Source organism: Poromitra crassiceps, assembly GCF_964638095.1.
Source record: "Poromitra crassiceps genome assembly, chromosome: 1".
Lineage (NCBI taxonomy): Eukaryota > Metazoa > Chordata > Actinopteri > Beryciformes > Melamphaidae > Poromitra > Poromitra crassiceps.
The window spans coordinates 92,238,985-92,260,017 of NC_139623.1; the positions used below are offsets into that span (position 1 = coordinate 92,238,985).

At 43.3% G+C, this 21,033-nt stretch overlaps 1 protein-coding gene across 1 annotated transcript in view; it reads left to right on the forward strand.

Moving 5' to 3' along the window:
• The window catches only part of LOC310786400 (dolichyl-diphosphooligosaccharide--protein glycosyltransferase subunit STT3B-like), a 118,539-nt gene that overhangs the window by 66,731 nt on the left and 30,775 nt on the right, over positions 1 to 21,033 (forward strand). Inside the window, exons 2-5 of the mRNA XM_083647606.1 lie at positions 8,654 to 8,762; positions 10,404 to 10,691; positions 14,568 to 14,633; positions 16,405 to 16,504. Coding sequence (XP_083503732.1) covers positions 8,654 to 8,762; positions 10,404 to 10,691; positions 14,568 to 14,633; positions 16,405 to 16,504 — 563 coding nt within the window. The remainder of the gene's footprint in view (positions 1 to 8,653; positions 8,763 to 10,403; positions 10,692 to 14,567; positions 14,634 to 16,404; positions 16,505 to 21,033) is intronic.

Genomic DNA, 21,033 nt, shown 5'->3' on the forward strand with positions numbered 1-21,033 from the left:
CAGTCTAGAGCGGCAGCTGTAAGCGGCAGCCTCTGGGCACGGGTGACATTGCTGCGACAGCACGCTCCTGTAGGTTCTCCCTGTACAACATCCGCAAAATCCGCCTGTTTCTCACCAGGGAAGCGACACAACTCCTGGTCCAGTCACTTATCATCTCCCGCCTGGACTACTGCAACGTGCTTCTGGCCGGCCTTCCTGCCGTTGACATCCGTCCGCTTCAGCTCATTCAGAACGCTGCAGCCCGTCTGGTTTTCAACCAACCCAAATTCTCTCATGTCACTCCCCTCTTCCGTGACCTTCACTCGATTCCAATCTCGGCACGCATTAAATTCAAAACACCGGTTCTGGCCTACAGGGCAGTACACCAGACAGCCCCTCTGTACTTACAATCTATGGCCAGGCTCCAAATATCTCACCGTTCCCTCCACTCCTCCACCAGTGCAGGTCGCCTCACGCCTCCTCCGCTACGGGGGCTCAAAAGTCGCTCATCCCGTTGGCGACTCTTCTCGTCCCTGGCACCAGAATGGTGGAATGAGCTTCCACCTTCGGTCAGGATGGCCAAATCACTGTCGATCTTTCGGAAAAGACTAAAGACACACCTTTTCAGGCTCCATCTGGGCCCTTCTTGAAACTAACTTATTTTTCTCTCACTCTCTTAAAAAAACAACAACTAAACTTTACCACTATTCCTTCAGAGGTTGTAGTTGTCATAGACTGTGTTGCATAGTTGATTGCTCTATTGCTGACAAAATGTGTTATTGTAAGTCGCTTTGGATGAAAGCGTCTGCCAAATGACGTAATGTAACGATTCGATTACGATTGATCTGTCAATGATTCGATTCGATTACACGATGCATCACGATGCATCTCGATACAGAGTATTGCAGCAAGTATCAAATCCTCAATTTTCTATATTATTACTGCACATGGCTACTTTTTCATCAATTAATACAAGCAGTCAGATAAATATTAAGTCCCTTTTTTACTTAGAAAGTGCTTTAAAATCTGAATGTCAACAGAAATTTAAACAAACGATTCAACGATTCATCTGTCAACGATTCGATTCACACGTCTGCATCGCGATGCATCGATTAAACAATTAATTTTGACACCGCTAACTCTAACAATTGAGCCAAGATAGCCTGATATTGCCGTTTGACATACTTCAGACTTAAAAAGGTCTGTCTGAAGGCATTTATTATTAGTTTATGAATCTGGGAAAGTGGGAAAAACTGTCAGAATTGCCCACAACTACTCTATCTCTGAACTATCTCTTTAACCAATTCACACACACATTTAAGCTATTCTATGTGAGTGCCTTTACATAACTAGTGGAATATTTTTTCACTCCATTCATTCACTGATCCGCCCCTGAAACTGCTTGGAGCCCCCCTGGGGAGGCCTACTTCCCACTTTGAAAACCTCTGATCTACTGTGCTTTTAGCTGAGATCACAGTAGTTTGATGGCACGGTGGCTCAGTGGTTAGCACTGTTGCTTCATAGCAAGAAGGTCCCGTGTTCGAACTCCGTTCCGTCCTTTTTGTTTGGGGTTTGCATGTTCTCCCTGCGTTCATGTGGGTTTCATCCCGGTTCTCCGGTTTCCTTCCACCATCAAAGACATGTATGTTAGGTTTATTAATACTCCCTTTGGTCCCCAGGTGCTGCACTGCACCCCAAAAATGTCAAAAATCATTGCCAACCCGTAAGCAGAAAGACCAGGGACAAGAGGGGTAGAGCGAGGCGAGATTGGCCAAATTGATCACTGATGGCGTCGTCCTCGACAGATTAAAAAATAAAAATAACAAAATGGGTCGCCAAATTTACTTTGGCGGCTGATAATATACCTGTGGCCGCAGTGGGTGGCACGCCCAAGTAAAGTCTGTGTGGGAAACAGTGCAGTGATTATTTTTCAACAGATGATTGCTTTTCTGTTTCCTGCTGTAGTCCCCTAGACCTTTCATGAATTTAATTGAGTTGAGCACTTCAGTGAAACAAGCTGTGTTCAACCAATTTAAATTTCATGATTCAATTACAAATGTCCTTTAAAGGACGGCTTTACCGTGGGGGATATGAATATATATTAAATCTCACGCCCCTAAGGTTTTCGAATCCGTTGAAATTTTTGAAATTGGAGCTTCACTCCCAGAGATATCAAGCATCTCTCACATATTTTTTGGGCCAGCCGACGCGTTTCGCGTCATCTGGCCCAAGTCCGCCTTGCGGAAGTCGTGCACCTATGAACTACAACTGTTGTGAGCCATGGTCCCGCCTCTAGAGGTCCTCCACGCCCCTTCAGAGGTCTTCAACAAAAACGAAAAGGCAGCCATCTTTTTCAACCGCCTAGCCTGCTGTAGCTAATATTAGCTTCCCATAGTTCCTTTCAAAGAGACCAATCTCGGGAACGGAAGCACGGACAGACACGGGACTGGCGGCATTGGAAAGCTCGTCAAATTTTACATCTAGTAGTAGGTGGGTTGAAGTAACGAAATCAACGCTGAGCAATGTACCCGTTTTTACACATTTTTACAGAAAATAGTTACAACATCAGATGCGCGTAACTCCTACGAAAATGCCTTAAAATGCATGATTTTTTTTTTATGAAGACATCTCCCGACATATATACTACCGTTTAAATTTGGTGCAATTTGGAGGCAATTTTATTTTCGATTTATTTCTTCTTCTCTGTATGTTTTATTGTCGAAGCCTTCTTCTTCTTCTTCTTTGAGTTTTATGGCGGTTGGCAAACATATATGTGCATTACCGCCACCTACTGGAGTTTGATATCAGCCAAATGCCTGAGGGGTGGGCATGAAAACGAAGGCCACGCGAGCCCAGTGCATTGTGGGAAATGTAGTATTTCGAGTCCCCGCACCCGCACCTCCCCCCCACCACCCCCCCCCCCCCCACACACACACAGAGTGGATTTCGGTTGATATCTCTGAGTAAACCTCCAATTTCAAAAATTTCAACGGATTCGAAAACCTTAGGGGCGTGAGATTTAATATATATTCATATCCCCCACGGAAAAGCCGGCCTTTAAGATTCCCTCACCTCCTATGAGCCTTTGAGTAAGTCAGATGCGACGCAATTCATCATACTCGTCTGTAGGGACGTTTTGCACTATTGTTATCTCAAGCGGCAGATTGAATACCTGAGGTTTACTTTGAATACCGAGCCAATATCACAATTGTCTGTGAAAGCATGTCTTATTTTCTTTGATTGTCTAAACTTAATTTAGATTCTGATCTTAGTCCAAGTTATTACCTTCGCCACGGAGTTTGTCCCGGCCAACGGAATTGGCCGGGAATGTTTTTGTCCATTTGTCTGTTTTTCAGCAGGATATCTCAAAAAGTTATGAACTGATTTGTACGAAACTTGTTAGAAAAGCAGGTTATGGGCCTAAGGTTATGGGCCAAGTTGCAAGTGATTAACTTTCCACGCCAAAAAGGCCAAAAGGGGGCATGGCAATGGGCGTGTTCAATTACAAAAAGACGCCCAACTTCCACACGTATTCATGTAACACCACGGAACTTTGTAGATAAGTAGGTCATAGGCCAAATTAGAACTGATTAACTTTCCACTAGGCCTGCACGATATGAGGAAAATCTGCGACGTGCGATAACATTGTTCAATATAGCGATGACGATACGACTTGCGATAAATAAACAAATCTTTCTACAACATAGAACATAGACCCCAAACATAGCCTATGCCCACTGAATAAAGAAATTAAATACACACTGACTCTAGCTGAAACTACACACAGCGTGTTTGGGCTTTGGCAGAGGGGCGGAGCGCACTGTTGCAAGGGAAAGGTGTATGCTGGATTTACAACACAAGACAAAATTATCAGATGCTGAATGGGAATGCATGACGCATGTAAATAAAACCACTTTTGTTATTCATTGCGTTTCAGCCAGTCTTTGCGATGTGTTTATTGCACATGTTCATATTGCGATGACGATGAAAATATGATTAATTGTGCAGCCCTACTTTCCACACCCACTGGCCAAAAGGGGAGCAATGGGCGTGCCGTGTGCAATCACTGGAAGGCTGCAAACTTCCAAACGGATTAACGTAACACCACAAAACTTTGTAGAAACGTTGGTCAAGTGCCAAGGATGAACTGATTAATTTCCCACGCCTACTGGCCAAAAGGAGGCGTAGCAATGGGGGTAGCCAATCACAAATAGGTGCCTAAAGTTCCAAACGGATTCACGTAAAACCAGAGCAATCTAGTAAGAGACTTGTGCCAGCGGAGGTCCAAAATGCATAGTCATGTAGCCCATGAATAGCCAGGAAGGTGGCTCGCGATACGTTTGAATGCATAAAATAAAGCTTATAATATACAATTTGACGTCTGACCCTTTTAACACATTGAGTGCCAAGGACGTCTGTGGACGTCCTAAAAAAAAAGTAACGAGGAGTGCCAAGGACGTCTGTGGACGTCCTAAAATCATAATTCATATTATTCCATAATTCTGCTGTTTAAGGTCGTACCTAGCCAGTGAGCATGAATCCCTTCAAGGGATCACACGGCGCCACCTTAAACATCGTCACGGGAGCTGCTCCACCCACCTCAGATCCTTTACTTTGTACAGGAGACAGCAGGGAAAGACGTGATCAAAGTGGAAACCGATGCATGCTTCAGCCAGAGCCGTATTGATTGCTCTGTCTGCAGCGGAGCGGACAGTTGGCTCGGCTGCATCCGTGCCCACAACTGAGCTCTTCTGCTTATATCTATCTTCTATCTATCTGTTTCTCCACATGATTCCCTGCCAGAAAGCCAGCACCCGAAGCCGAACGGCCAAGCCCTTTTCGTTCAGTCGCGTTTGGCACTTCCTTGTTGCGCGCTGGGATCTGTCCGGGGCAAAAACGGAGTCTAGACTCTGTGCGTGTGGGGAGGAGCCCGCAGCTCGGGGGTGGAGGGGGGGTGGAGGGAGGGGGGTGGAGGGAGCAGGCTGCACAGAAACCACACCACACCACCACATCAGAAAACACCAGCCAGAGTCAGTGAATGTGCTCGAAATTAGAGTGCAAAAAGTATTCATAAAAGTCACTATATCTTGAAAAGTAAAAAAAAACGGCAGAAAACCCTTGAAAGTGCACTTCTTACAGAGGCTGTCATTTCATAATGGAACTGTCTAGAAACAAAATTTCTTCTTTGGAAGAAGCAGGAGTGTTCAATGTTTCATTAAAGTCCAGCCCTATTAATATAGCCCTAATAGAAAAAATTCTATAGCTGTTTTCAACTGAATGGAAGTGAATCTGGCACAGGCTCCAGACAATTTTACTGAAGCGCTGTGGCACTCAATGTGTTAAAGTACATCACAAACGGTCTGTTTTGCTGCAACTCGACAGCTCTGCATATAGATTAGTCGATCGACAGAAAATTAATCGACAACTATTTTGATAATCTATTAATCGTTTTGAGTATCATTTTAAGAGAAAAGGTCTAAATTCTCGGATTCCAGCTTCTTAAATGTGAATATTTTCTGGTTTCTTTACTTCTGTATGACAGTAAACTGATATTATCTTTGAGTTGTGGACAAAACAAGACATTTGAGGACGTCATCTTGGGCTTTGGGAACCACTGATCGTCGTTTGCTACCATTTTCTGACATTTTATAGACCAAACAACTAATCGATTAATCGAGAAAATAACCGACAGATTAATCGATTATGAAAAAATAATCGTTAGTTGCAGCCCTAGTTGCATAATCCAGAACCTTATTTCCGGGAACTTTTGTGAGGTAAAAAACGGGTCCATTGGAGTGAATGGAGATGTCGCAAGTTCGCAACTCTTCTATTATATGGCTCTGACGTAAAACCACGCCGTGGCAGAGGTATGCACTCTACGCCTACAGGGTGCCCTCTAGTTAATTCCTGTGGTAATTCCCACATGCACATCCAGATACAAGCATCCCAGTACTATCATGGTTTCTCATGCTGAAACACACATCTCTGTTGCAGTGGCGATTGTGTTCTATACCAAGTGCTTCCAGGTGGCAGCTGCTTGCTAGCTGTGGAGCTGATATTGCCAGTGATTTTCTGGGCTCCTGCTGTTTACAGCACCCTCATCACACTCTATTCTCTTTTCATGCTGCTTTAATTTCATCCACAGTATTGATGCTGGTAGAAGTCAATCTGCAGCTATTTCTCTCTCTGTTCTTCCTGCTATTATTTCATCAGTTTACCAATGGTATTGTGACTTTGAAGTATTTTACTTGCTGTGACTTTCAAGTTGTTTCATAATAACCATAACTTCCAGCTCTGTTCACAGCCATGACTTTCAACCTTTCACTGTTCTATTTTCACTGATGCAACTTTTACTGTCAACTCTGGCACAGTTAAGGCCCAATTATACTCAATTTTTTTTCATACAAAAATAAATGCGTCCATTTCAAACAGTGTAATCGTCACTGCCCACATACTTCCATGCATCTTTCACGTTGGTATCATGTTAAGCAATACATCCACCAGTGGGCAGTAGAGAGTGAAATGTGTGAGTGTGTGTGTGGTTCTGCTGCGTTTCATGCGTATCCGTAAGCTTTCAGAGGACACACAGAAATACGCACAAAATGAACGCAGAGTACGGACAGAAGGCTCTGTCCGTCTCCCTCTTTAACGTAGAGATTATACTCTAATTCAGGGGTGAACAACTGGCGGCCTGCGGGCCGCATGTGGCCCCCGACCTCACTTAGTGTGGCCCCTGGGTCAATTTCCTTTTTTTTTTCTTTTTACAAGGACGGATGTTTTTGGTTAGGTTAGACCAGTGGTTCTCAAATGGGGGTCCATGGCACTTTGCCGGGGGGTCCGCGAAAACTTTTCAGGGAAATAAAAAAAAATATATATTTTTGCAAAAACTTCATAGTTCAACGAACTATGTCTGCTTTGAATCTAAAATGGTTCATGGATTACATTATAATCTAACAAACCTATCAATTTAAAAATCAAGCATGTTACCGTGGAAACAATTAAGCTTAGCCCAAAATCACAAATCAGAATGAGGGGGTCCCCGTATATTTTCTATCTTGTAAGGGGTCCTTGGCTGAAAAACATTTGAGAACCTCTGGGTTAGATCACCAAAATGTTTTTATTTTACTGTACAACCCAGAACATGACGCTAATGGCGTTAGCATTGTCCATCCACATACTGTTTAACGTTAGCATTTGAGCTAACGCTATTGTAACAAACTATATCCAGGATGCACATTGAACATGCAACATTACTAATCTGATTAATATCACATATTTGGGTGATGTACCCCATCAAATTGTTGTAGCGGGCTCTTTTAAAGCTAGAGCAAAGTTTCTGGTGTCATCTGAATGGAAGAATTACTAAATTTGAATATGAAAAATATAAATGTTGGTATAATAAACTTTGATTACCAGTCCTTTTCATCAAATTAGTAGCTATAATTGGGAGTGATGGTGTTACAGTAGGCTACTGGTGGAAGTGCACGGTCACAATCTGGCCCTCTGGTAGCAAGGAATTTTTTGTGTGGCCCTCTCTATCATCAAAGTTGCCCATCCCTGCTCTAATTACTCCAATTATATGGGCCTTCACAGCGACTTGGCCCGCCCACAGGCAAGCAGGCCAGCAGCCCTGCTTTGCTCAAATCAGTGCAATTCAGTTGAAACCCAAGATTGATAGATGTTAAAAAAAAGAGTAAAATAAATACTCATCTGAAGAAAATCCATAGCTCAAACATGTTTGTTTTTTAAGACAATTATTTATTGCTTGAAAATATCCAAGACAGTCATCAAACTTATAGGAGCTGAATGTCACCCAATTTGCATTAATTTCAGGAGAACAGGCAATGTACACACCAGATACGTTACGGCTCTGTTGCGTGTATCCGGCAAAACTGACGGATCGACTCGCCCATGTTGAAGGCGATACATGCAGTATGGAAAAATTACGCACCTGTTCTATGTCCCGCATACGTCTGACAGATTACATGAGTGTGGGTCTGTTCGCAGCCGTATTGGAGCCGTAACGCATCTGTTCCGGAGGCGGTGTACATTAGCCCGAAGGCAGTTATAGAGTACCGCCGGAATAAATCAGAAGTACCAAATCGCCGCCATTTTCTATGTAAGGGGGAAAAGCCATGTGGGATTTTAGAATGGGCATTTTTGTTAAATGCATGAAATAAGGTCTGTGGTTGACATAAGCTTATGGGAGTGGAAATTTGTATTTAGCAGGATAATCTTTACAAATCAGGAGCACTTTTATGACTTTTGAAACATTTTCTGAAAATGGATTTAAAAAAAATTACTCTTCAAAAGTCATAAAAGTGGTCCTCATTTGTGAAGATTATCCTGCTGAACATGAACTTCCACTTGCATAAACTTGTGTTAACCGCAGACCTTATTTCATGCATTTAACCGAAATCCCCATATCAAAATGCCATAGCCTTGTCTCTTTACGAACCAACATGGTGGCGATTTCTGGGTAAGCCTACAAAAATAGGTCATCCTTCCGGATCTCTATTTAGTTTGAAGATTATTCACGGTTTGGGCGAAATCTCAAGCCAACACCACCACGCTCACTCTATGCTGTGGCACACGTGTGCTTTGTAGCTGCTGTGTTTGGTGGTGTGACCTGTGCTAATGATCCTCTCTCTGCCTCTGGCTGTCTGTGTTGCAGGTTCAACTACAGGTCAACCCACCACCTCACCACCAACGGCTTCTATGAGTTCCTCAACTGGTTTGATGAGAGAGCCTGGTACCCTCTCGGCAGGATAGTGGGGGGCACGGTAAGTGGGCTGTGTGTGTGTGTGAGAAAGTACAGTATACATGCTTTTTCAGCTCCTTTGTCCACATTTCTGTAAGCACAGTTCTATAATAATAATTTATATCTCATATATCTCCAACTCCCTTTCGATTACATGGACGCACGTGCACGCACACACCGAGCACGCTGGATGGTTGGTTAAACGACTCCTAAGGGAAGCAGTGAGTTAGCAGGAAGCACTCATAAGACACAACAAGTAGATCTGTCTTCATAAAAAGCTGAAGGACAGACAGACTGGGGTCACTTTAACACACCATTACACTGGCACTCATCTCTGTGTGCTTATATTTATACCCCTCTATTACAGTAGATCCTCTCCATACGAGTTGATGAAGGGAGTGTTAACTGTTGTGGGGCTAATCTGTTCCCCACGGGGCACTTCTCACAGTCACATTGGCTGCCAAAGTAAGAGCATTGCTTTGAGTATATTGTTTTGACTTTGAAGCAGCAACTACGTACTTTGAAACTCATGCCAGTGGTAAGAAATAGGACAAAGCAGGACATTTTTACTTACTCTTCTCCTCCTACATATGCTCAGGCTTCATCATACTGTATTTATTTATTTATTGATTGATTTATGTATTTATTTATTTATTGATTGATTGATGTATGTATGTATGTATGTATGTATGTATGTATGTATGTATGTATGTATGTATGTATGTATGTATTTATTTATATATTTTAATTTGGTAAGTATGATATGGCCACCATGTGAATAAAACAAATACAATTTGCCACAGTGTATTTGGCTGTTAAACGGAGTATGGAAAAAGACAGTGCAGCCATTTTTTTAATACTTAATTGATCCCTGGAAGGAAGTGCTCTTTTTGCTTAGCCCCTCCACAGGGAGGTCAGAGTCAGCACTAACGGGGCCACAGGAGCTCAAGGACGCTTCTCGAGGCCTGGGGCCTCTTTTATAAACGTTGCACACACAACAGGATGCATCCTGCAAACATTGGGATTTATAAAAACCAAAGTTGATGTGAAAAAGTGCGTACCTCTATGGAAACTTTGGCCTAATGTTTATGGCAACCATGTAATGGCAAAGTATTAATGGTCAAATCTGTTAATTGCACTTTTAATCCATATCAAACCACACAGACTTCAAATAGGCTGAACTCCCAGAGGAATAGCCAGGCCTTAATATTTTTTGTTGCTTGTGTCACAAAAGCATCTCCCTATTTGCAATCAACTTTCATTATGGGCTTATAATAAATTTAAGTCCTAGTTTAAGCCTTTAAGTAGAAGTCATTACGGCTGGTTTCATGGCATATGGGCGCAGTCGGGACGCTTTAGTTGTGCACACAGCCTCCTCTTCACCACCAGTCACACCACTCTCTTATTACCCCAAGTCAGAAAATGAGAATAAACAAAAAAATCCAACCTAAGTGGTCACACTGACTTGCCTTTTGAGAGATACAACTTGAATCACATTTCGAACCACTTTCAAATGTGGTTTCAATACTGTCGTGTCCCCCCCCCCCCCCCCCCCACACACACACACACACTAAAATTAAAATTAAATAAAAGGATTTGAGCTGCATTTTAATCTAAATAATATGTGTGTACAGTACATCTCTTCCTTCCCTTCCTCCCCCAGGTGTACCCCGGGCTGATGGTCACGGCGGGCCTCATCCACTATGTGCTCAACCTGCTGCACATCACTGTCCACATCCGGGATGTGTGCGTGTTCCTAGCTCCGGTCTTCAGCGGCCTGACCTCCATCTCCACCTTCCTGCTGACACGGGAGCTATGGAACCAGGGGGCGGGGCTGCTGGCGGCCTGCTTCATCGCCATCGTCCCCGGCTACATCTCCCGCTCTGTGGCCGGCTCCTTCGACAATGAGGGCATCGCCATCTTTGCCCTGCAGTTCACCTACTACCTCTGGGTACGGCTATACATGATTATTTGTTTACCTGCTCTGATGAGATAGGGAGCGCAAGTCCAATCCCCTCATTATGCCAGATTGCATAATGAGGGATTGCCAGAATTGCCAGAACGAGTCCTGTTGCTGCAGCAGGCTGTTGGCTAAATCTGAAACTGAATAAGAAAGTCCTTTCTAACACTCACTTCACATAGGTGATTCTCATGAGCTTGAGAAGCTCAGTGTACATTAGAGGCTGAAATTCTTTTCTGGATTCCCGTGGGTCACGGGATTCCCGTGGGATTGGAGTAATTTCATTGTTCATCACGGGATTGGGACGGGATGGGGAAAAAAGTCAACGGGAGCAGGCGGGAGCGGGAATCATGACAACAATAGGCTTTTTTCCCTTTTTTTTTTTTTAGAAAGGTTTGAATGAAACCTGCACTAGTACACAAAGTAAACAAAAAAAAAGGATAAGGATTGAAATCATTGCATTGCTTAAAGACTAACCCCACCGCAGGAGGGAATGGGAGTCATTCTAAATCAATAAGAAAGGGAGCGGGATGGGACGGGAGTCATTCTAAATCAATAAGAAAGGGAGCAGGATGGGACGGGAGTCATTCTAAATCAATAAGAAAGGGAGCGGGATGGGACGGGAGTCATTCTAAAAAAAGGAACGGGATGAGATGGGAGTCATTCTAAAAAAATGAGCGGGATGAGACGGGAGTCATAAAAACTATAAATACGCAAAAAAAGATATATATTTTTCCATTATATCTCCCGTGCAAATGATATAGTGTAGTCATATAATGATTATATGACTACACTATATCATTTGCATGGGAGATATAGACGGTTTTCACCAGCTGCAACCCCACAGCACTTCCTTTTTCTCATTTTCTTCTTCGGTGTTTTATGGCGGTTGGCATCCTTAAATGTTGCATTACCGCCACCTACTGAATTGTATCATCTTCACACTGCTAACTATTTACAGTGTCCACTTTCTCAGCTGTTCAGGGGGAAACACAAATACGTCCATTTCTTTTCTCTTTTTTTTGCTATGTAAACGTTTAAATGCGTGCAATAATGTGCTGATAGTCAGCTTACTCTGTAACATGTAGCTTTTATTAGCCTCTCAGGCTAGCTCTGGACGTGACGACAACGCTTGCTACTCCCCAACGTGTGCATGTCTTTCCGACACGTGTGGTTGTTATGGCAACGATCAACAACAATAACAACTACTAACTATTACAAGACATAAAGCCCGAAATAGGCTACGTTGTTACTGTGTGTGTGTCGGAGACACGGCCGAACGTTAACATTTAATTTGAGCCAAAATATAAAGCTGCGCTCAGCTATGTATACAGGAAGTAAACCGGATATTCAGGTGGGTTGTGACCATTTGTTATTGTTGTCAAGTTAAAACTGTCTATATTGGAAAAATAACTCTTAATTATTTTCTTTTATTTGCATTTTTGGGCAGCCACCCCGCGACCCCCAGGTTGAGAACCACTGCCCTATTTAATGGGAAACTTTTGTTTTATAAGGCATCAAGAGAAGAGACTATCAAGTATAGGCGATAACTATTATGCAAAATTTGTGTGGTCCTGTGAAAGCTAGGTACCTCTGCAGATATATACTAAAGAAAATGACTAAAACCCATAATCTTGAAAAGTTCTCTTTTAACATAAGGCATAAAAAAAAACATTGTCAACCCCTAATTAAATACTCTGTATCGGTATTCGGTATCGGCAAGTACCCAGATGTCAGTACTTGTACTCTGTCAGCAAAAAAGTGGTATAGGGACATCCCTACAGATTGAGGTGTTGGACCCATGCTCACATTCATGCTAGATATGGCCCATTTCCACCGCTGGTATCAGCGTGGCCCCGCCCAGCTCGTCTCGCTTTTTTGTCTCATTCCACCGATCAAAAACCTGGACAGCCCGCGTTGAGTCGGGGTTGAGTCGTGCTAGTTTTGGTCCCTGCTTTGTTGAGGTTCCAGCGCTGTGGACACGGTACCATACCGTGACGTGAAAACACTGTAGACGACTGATTGGTCAGGCAGAATCGTGTCTACTGTCAATGCTGGATACCAGTTTAGTGGGGCTTACCTTCTCTTCTGTTATTTCCATCAGTCTTTTGTGTTGCTGCCTTCGGCTCTGGTGAAATAAAATCGATCTCCGTGCTCAGCTTTAACATGACGGTGGTTTTCAATTGTTTTGAGAGAGAAAAAGTCAGCTCCTCAGGAAGCCCTTTGTAGTTGTGTGTGCTACGTCAGCTCCGCTAGGCCGGAGGCGGGGGTTTAGCGAAGCCACGGTCTTGCCTGGTGAGTTGCCGCCGGGGTAGTGGATTCCCTTCTCCCCGTAGCATATGCTATTCCTGTCCCCTGCGCAGTGCATGCATGTGAGTTTGAGTAATCTGTAGGTTGTGGTTGTATGTTAATAATGCAATGTGATTTCAGCAGTTGTACTTGTATATTGTTTGATTTGTGATATTTTGTGTTTTGTATGAATTATTTGTAATGTACTTTTGATTGTCTCCTGCTCAGGGACTACAGGTGCAAAATAAATAAATAACAACAAAGTGATATCGATTCTCCTGGCCGATTGTCACATTTGCCCATGTAATGTACACTGTAGGTCATTTAGAGGCACCAGTATTTCACTATTTCAACGAGTTTAAAAGTTCTGTGTATGTATTTCATTTGAACGTTATACGTTATAGCCTACTTCGGCTATGGGCGGAGGGCAGATATGCGGTCGCTATGATGACCAGGTGTGGGCAGAGGCGAGTAAACTTGCTATGGAAATAGTCTATATCAAGTAGAGACGAGTAAGACCAGGCCGAGTAGAGCTGTACTGTGCTGTTATATGTAGTGGAAATGAGCCAATAGTGTTTGAACTGTTCAAGATCATAGGAAAAACATACTGTATGAGAACTCTCTTTTAGGGTAGGTTTTTCTTTAACCACCAGTCCAGCGGTTATCGGTCCATCTATCACACCGGTCCTTAGAGGTTTGTGCATACTGCTATGTAGGCTAATGTTATTCTCAGTGAACTTTATCAGCCAAGACATTTCATGCGTTACCATTGAGATTTAATATGAAGCAGTTCACTATCCCAGTTAGAAAGCCCTGAAGTCAATGTTAATTGGTGGTTTGGATAGATGGGGTATAGCGTAACCTGGTTTGCAGCTGAAGATGCATTCCTGATCTATCCGGTCTCTAGCTGGTAAACAGAAAATAAATAAAATATCACATAACAAATAAACTGCATGCCACACACACACGCGCATGCGTGCACGAACAGAGTCAGAGCTCTTACCATGTTGGAGAAATGCAGAGTAACTTTGATAACTAAAGAAACCAGCTAATGCATTCCAGTGCCATTTCTTTCTCTCTCGAATGGTCTCCCTCTCCCCCTCCTTCGCTTTCCCTCGTACCAGCTTCCATTTCATCCTTCACTTCCTTCCATCCACCACGTCTCATTGGTTCAGCTCTACCATTCATGCTAATCTGAAGCTTCATCCAGCCAATAACCTTGGCTCCAACCTGTGTTCGTTAAGTCAGGGCTTGTTACCCTTGTTAAGCCCTCGTTAGTAGCGGCCCGTTAGCGGCTCTTGCCGTAGCGTGCCTGGGATGGTAAAGACGTGTAGGACATGCTGCTCTGCTTTGTACAGGTCATCAAAGGGGGAAATGTGATGAATAATTCAGACGGTCGTATTAAGGAAGCAGCACTGTGAAACTCCTCAAGGAAAAAAACATGCCGGACAAAACATTCTGGTTTAATGAAGGATGTTAATGATTTGACTTTCTTTTGTTGTCCACACTATCTCTGACTCACTCTCTCAGAGTACCTGTATTATTGGTTAACCCTTTTCTGTTCTCTGTAAACTGTAGGTGAAGTCAGTGAAGACGGGATCAGTCTTCTGGGCCATTGGGTGCTGCCTCTCCTATTTCTACATGGTGAGACCACACAGATACACACACAGTTCAGGGCTTAAAATTTGGCGCGGGATTGCGAGAATCGCGCATATTTTTGCCAAATCCCGCATATTTGTCATTTATAATGCGGGAGAAGTCGCACAATTGTTTGCGCGCCGATGTCTATAATGTTAAGCCCACGGAGCGGAACGAACATTGCTGAATATGGACGACTGGTCGGACACATTAGAGGGCGGGCTGTTAGCTGAATGTTACCACAGGCAGCGGTGTAGCAAGCAGCAAACAGCTTGTTGTGACCAAATATCCGCACATTCAAAGCACTTCATACTCCCAGAGCTGGTGTAATCCATATAAAAAACCCTCGTGTTTGTGAGGGTTTTGTGTCGGTCAGTGGCTCCAAAAACAGCTAGCTAACGTTACGGTGGCTAATGTTAAATTGAGGGTAGGGTAAGTCCCTCTATAAACCATATCTGTGTCGTTTCACCTTTGATTGAAAAATGCTTCCACCTGATTAAAGAAAACATGTAATATTTTATGTAATACATAAAACCATGAGTCAACATCACATCACGTATTTTCTTTAATCAGGTGGAAACAGACAGATAATGCGAGCTTTGCCAGCAACATGACAGTAAGAAAGGCAGATGTAGTGAGATGGATGATTTAATATTCCATAGCTCTGACCTAACCAAATCTAACTGTGAACACAAAACAAAGAACACTTCTGATATAATATGAGTGTTTTATTGAAGTGTATCACTCAATACAAAAAAATAAAGGCTTTGATAGAACCAAAACCCTATAGCTCCTAGTCTGCAGATAAAACACAATCACAAAAGCCATAGTAATTTAGACTCGGGTGTGCATAAACTACAGGTTAAGAACGTCCTTTTTTTAAACAACTGGAGGTGGAACTCGCCATCTTCGGCTGCTCGGAGTCCTCTTTGCTCCTCCCAACGGCCGTGCAGCAATCTCTGACACAGGGAATGACAGTCGCCAAGAAACTAATTTTGAAGGAATGGAAGTCCTCCTCTCCACCTTCTTTTCAGCTGTGGCTGACAGACATGATCTCAGTTATACTTATGGAGAGACTCAGATTCCAGAGGACAAATTCTTTAAGGAAATTTTCTGTTATTTGGGACGCGTTCCTGACCTATTTCGATCAGGCTAAAAGCGGTAATTGAGTTTCTTTTGGATCCTTTGCCTCAAATGGCGATTTGGACTCAAGAATGAACTAATGGCGGAGGCATAAATCCGCGATGCGGTCGTTCTAGTTTACACTTGTGGACAATAAGGAAAAAGCTTGAAATGATGAGGTGTGTATGTGTGTGTTCCTTTTGAGGCTTCGGGGTCTAACGACATCATCTGAATGGTGCTCTTAACGCTGTAGCTCATAATGATTTCACAGCTCTCAGGTGGCTATGCAGCTTTGTTCCCTACCTCTTATTGCTCCCTGTCTAATTATGGATGCATGTGTGTGGTAAATATATGAAAAAGCATGGGCGCCCTTCAGTTCCCTGCCTACAGGGACTCATAGGCTAGTTACAGTACTGATTATCCACGGCTGCTGAAAACACTGCAGACTCAGGAGGGATCCAAATCCCATTATGCCAAGAAGCAGTGAAGAGAGTGTGTCTGTGGCTGTGCAGGTGAATCCATGTGCATGCATAATTGAAAGTGTGACATCCCACTCAATAACGACGATGATCATTGTTGCTATATGTAAAGCAATTAAATAATACGTTTATGTTAATAACTGAGTCTTTCTTCTTTGTGTGTGTGTGTGTTGCAGGTTTCAGCATGGGGAGGTTATGTCTTCATCATCAACCTTATTCCTCTTCATGTATTTGTCCTGCTGCTTATGCAGCGCTTCAGTCGGAGAGTGTACATAGGTGAGATGCAGCACACACAGAATGTGTGTAAACACACACCCATACATACACACACACACACACACACACACACACACACACACGTTTACCGTAAATTCCGGACTATAAGACGCACCGGTGTATAAGCCGCGGGACCAAAATTGACTATTTTTTTCTTCTATAAGCCGCACCGGTCTATAAGCCGCGGGTGTTTTGATGTTTAATTACCATATGAAAGGGTTCGTGCACAGAGAGGAATGTCGGGAAAGCGATGGCTGTTTGGGGAAGCTCCCATTTATTAACATTTCAACAAAACAAAACAAAAGTCAGGTCACTAATCCCCAGACAAAATCACACAACAATAGGCTATATGTGCAGCAAACCTGTAACCAGAGAAGTCAAGTCACTAATGCTCGTCTTCCTCTTCTTCCTGCGTACTGAAACCACCAAAGTCCTCATCTTCAGTGTCGGAAACGAACAGGTTCAGGGTGGCTTCGTCAACCACTCTCCTCTCTCCTTCATTGTCACTCAAAACCAACGAACTCCTCTTCATCTATAGCTGTGTTTCCATTACAGTTTTTCGCAAAAGAATTGCGATATTTCTACAACTTCGACAATGTACAATTGCGACTTGTAGGCGTTTCCATTGAAGTTGCGTTTGAGTGATTCCCCGTTGCAGCAGCTGCCACAGTGATTACGCACGGGGATCTGCCCCATATCCCGTCCCCTGCATGCTCAAATCCAACCAATGGTCAATGGAAATCCCAACATGAAGTTACAATGCATATAAACGAGCCTGATTATCAATTCTAAAGAAAATGAGTCGCAAAATGTTGCTGGCTGCGTGAATGCAGTCAGCGCGACAGGCAGAGGAAAAAAGGTAGCCTAATAGCCTACAACTGGTCCGATTTAGAGATGGAGGGGGGAAAAGGCTGATTTGGTTCTATAATTGCACCTGAAACGTGTGCAATGTATTAGCCTACTCACAGTCACTGTATTCACTTCAGACAGCACCACCGCACCAGTGTGTGCTTTTCATCCTCTCATCTCGCCGCTGTGCCAAATGCGCGCACACAGGCAGCCTGCTGTCACCATGGACCGATTTCTGCCATTAAACATTATCTAATTTGCCCGGCTACGCTTTTGCACAACACTCGTCTTTCTGCTAGGTAGCGTTGCTTCAAAGTTTTCCACTTGCTGCGGAGGTTTTGACACGGCTATCGAACCTTACTTACCAAACTTATTTTCCGCTCCTTTTCCAAGGGATAATATGGGTCACATGACGTGCAAATGCGAAAAATGTGTTTCCATTACACTTTTGCGATAAACTGCTATATCGACACGTCTGAAAAACCACCTCATGATCATCTACTGCTCGTTCTCATGCTGTCGAGAACGAGCAAAGCTTTTTTTTGGTGAAAGAATCCTCCAGGGCGCTTCTTGTTAACAGTCCGAGTGAGTGGCAGGTCGAACGTCAAAGGCACTTCATCCATATTTATGATCTGCTCCGGTTCGATGGAATATTCCTTGATCTTCCTTTGTGTGAATTCGCCGAAGTTTGTGATTTTCTCCTGGTAGTCGGGGGAGGGAGTTGATGGGCTTGTGGCCGTTTGCTTACCGTAATTACCATATGTAAGTGGTCACGCACAGAGGGGATTGTCGGGAAAGAGATGGCTGTTTGAGGAAGCTCCCATTTACCGTATTACCGTAACATTTCAACAAAACAACATAACACAACACCACCGTTGTTTATTTTTACAGTGCACACAGTGTCCGCGGTGTGGTGAAAAGAGGGCAAGAGAGGAAATTAAAACAGAAGTGGATTTATAGTTAGAAAGAGTGCTAAAAAAGAGAGATTTTTTTTTTTTTTTTTTTTTTTTTCTGAAAAAATCCATAGATAAGACGCACCGTTATATAAGCCGCAGGGGCCAAAAAACGGGAAAAAAGCCGCGGCTTATAGTCCGGAATTTACGGTAGTTACATTCAGGGGCGTCCGGGTAGTGCAGCAGTAGATTCCCTGCCTACCAACATGAGGGTCACAGGTTTGAGCCCTCATGTTACCTCCAACTTGGTCAGGTGGGAAGGGCCGGATTAAGGGTTTGTGTCCTGGTCGTTGCACTAGTGCCTCCTCTGGTTGGTCGGGGCACCTGTTTTGGAGGAGAGGAACTGGGGGGAATAGCGCGATCCTCGCACGTGCTACGTCTTGCTGGTGAAACTCCTCGCTGTCAGGTGAAAAGATGCAGCTGGTGATTGCACATGTATCGGAGGAAGCATGTACACACACACACACACGCACACACACACACACACACACACAGAGTAGCTTATTCATTATTCTTTGCCATATAAGCACTGTATAAACGCACCGTTACAGATGATGAATAGCATTCATTAGCAGCTGCCATTGTGTCTATAATGAGACAGATAGCAGGTTTACACACACACACACACACCCCAGAGAATGGTGGAGTGGAATACATGAGAAAAGTAGGAAATGGGAAGAGGAAGGAAAGTGGAAATGCCGGCAGAAAAAAGAAGAGATGAAAGTTTTGTCTTGAAGATTTTTGGTGGGTGTTGTTTATTTATTATCTGCTCTAGCTTTTCCACATTTTTGTACACAGGTATTAGGGGTGTCAAAAATAATCGATTATAAGATGCATCGCGATGCGGATGTGCACGATTCTGCATTGATTCACAAATGTCCAAAATCGATCATAAAAAAATATATATATATATATCTTTTAATAATAAAATATAATATAATGGAATGCAGTTGTTTATTTTAATTATGGATCATAATACAATGCAATTCCAAATGCACTTTTACTTTAAAAGTAGCCACACAGTGAGAAAAAAGAAAGTGAGAAAAAATAAATCATTTATTGGGGGAAAAAGTGATGTATCGAGATGCATCGATAATTGGAATCGAATCGAATTGTAGCCCTCTGAATCGTAATCGAATCGTGAGGCCAGTGAAGATTCACAGCCCTAACAGGTGTGGTAATAATAATGGTCAAATATGTGGTCAAACGATGTGAAATAGCTTATTTTCTTTTTTCTTTTACACATAACATTTGATTGGGGGAGGACCCTCAAACCCCCCACCAAATACGTGCACTTAGTCTCCCACAAACTTAGGGAAAACACTGTCAAGGATGACCTAAAGACAAGAGGAGAGAATGAAAACTCTAAAGTGGGGGGGAGAATCGTGTGTGTGTGTGTGTGTGTCTGTGTGTGTGTGGGGAAAACACTAGGTTCTGCATCTTGCCGTAACATTTTTGGTAGAATGAATAATTTAGCATACATTTTCCATCTGTCCTCCCCCCCCACACTTTCCTTCTCTTCTTCCTCTCTCCACCATCTCCCTCACTCTCTCCATCTCTGAAGACCAGTACACTCAGCCCACGGCAACACAGTCATTGAGTTATTCCAAAGTTATAATAGCTCAGGGTCCATATTTTTCCATATTCTTGATTTTGAGTCCGCTCCGTGACCCGCTGTCACACATCACCCCAATCTCTCTCTGTCTTCCCTATCTAATAAAGCCCAAATGCCATAATGAAATCAAATCAGAGTTTTATTACCCCATGAGCAGTGTCTCCTCTGCACCAGAATAGAACGCCCAGAATAGAAAATCCTCTGATAGATGCCTCCACTCTCTACCGCGCATCTGTTAGGCTGCCGGTGCCCGGTACCGGTCTGGCCCGTCACATCACTCAGCGTCTGGGGAGCAGGTGCCGTGTGCCGCCTACCGGGACATTTTACCAGGGTGACACCTGGCTCATCCATTACAGAACTAGCCCGTCTGACTGCCGGTAGTGGGCCTAAATGATTAGATTAGACTTGATGAGAGGGGCTTGGAGAGCTATCGGCACCAGGTGTATTCGTCCTCTTCTTAGTTTTCATAGCCAGTCTTCACAGCCAGACTTATTTAAGTAACTACAGAGGAGGCAGTCTGTGGAAAAGTGTCTTTGGCTGTCTTTGTCAGTTGCACCTATTAAATTTGCTAAAATTGACTGTTTGCTCCAGATCTCATCTCTCAATTTGAATCATTTGTCCCTGGTCTGAGAGGCACCAGTCTGCAACGTTCGTCGGCTGAGGCGTGGATTTTCCCTTTATGTCTTTGGCTGTGTTCATGTAATTCCTCTTTTCTCAAACTGAAACTGTCTTTTTTACCTTAAAATGTGGAAGGAAATGGGAAATTTGCAGAAGCCACACTTCTTCTTATGCAAAGCAAAGCACATTCTATGGATACAGTTTTTTTTATTGTTTCTTTTTCAGACATCGGTTCAGTACCGTCGGCAATTGGGTGTGCACACCCAAGCAAAGAACAAAACAAAACAACAAACAGACGGAACAGAACCCACAACAAATAGTCCTCAGATAAACTGTGTGTAAGAATATAATGCAACAGCAGCATTGACCATGTGAAAGCTTGGTCTGAAAAGAAACTGTTTTCTCCCACCCCATGAACTTAATCCCACATCCAGTTGACCGTAGCCTACAGGTTTGGTTTTAAATGATCAAAAACAAACAAAGACAAAAGAAAC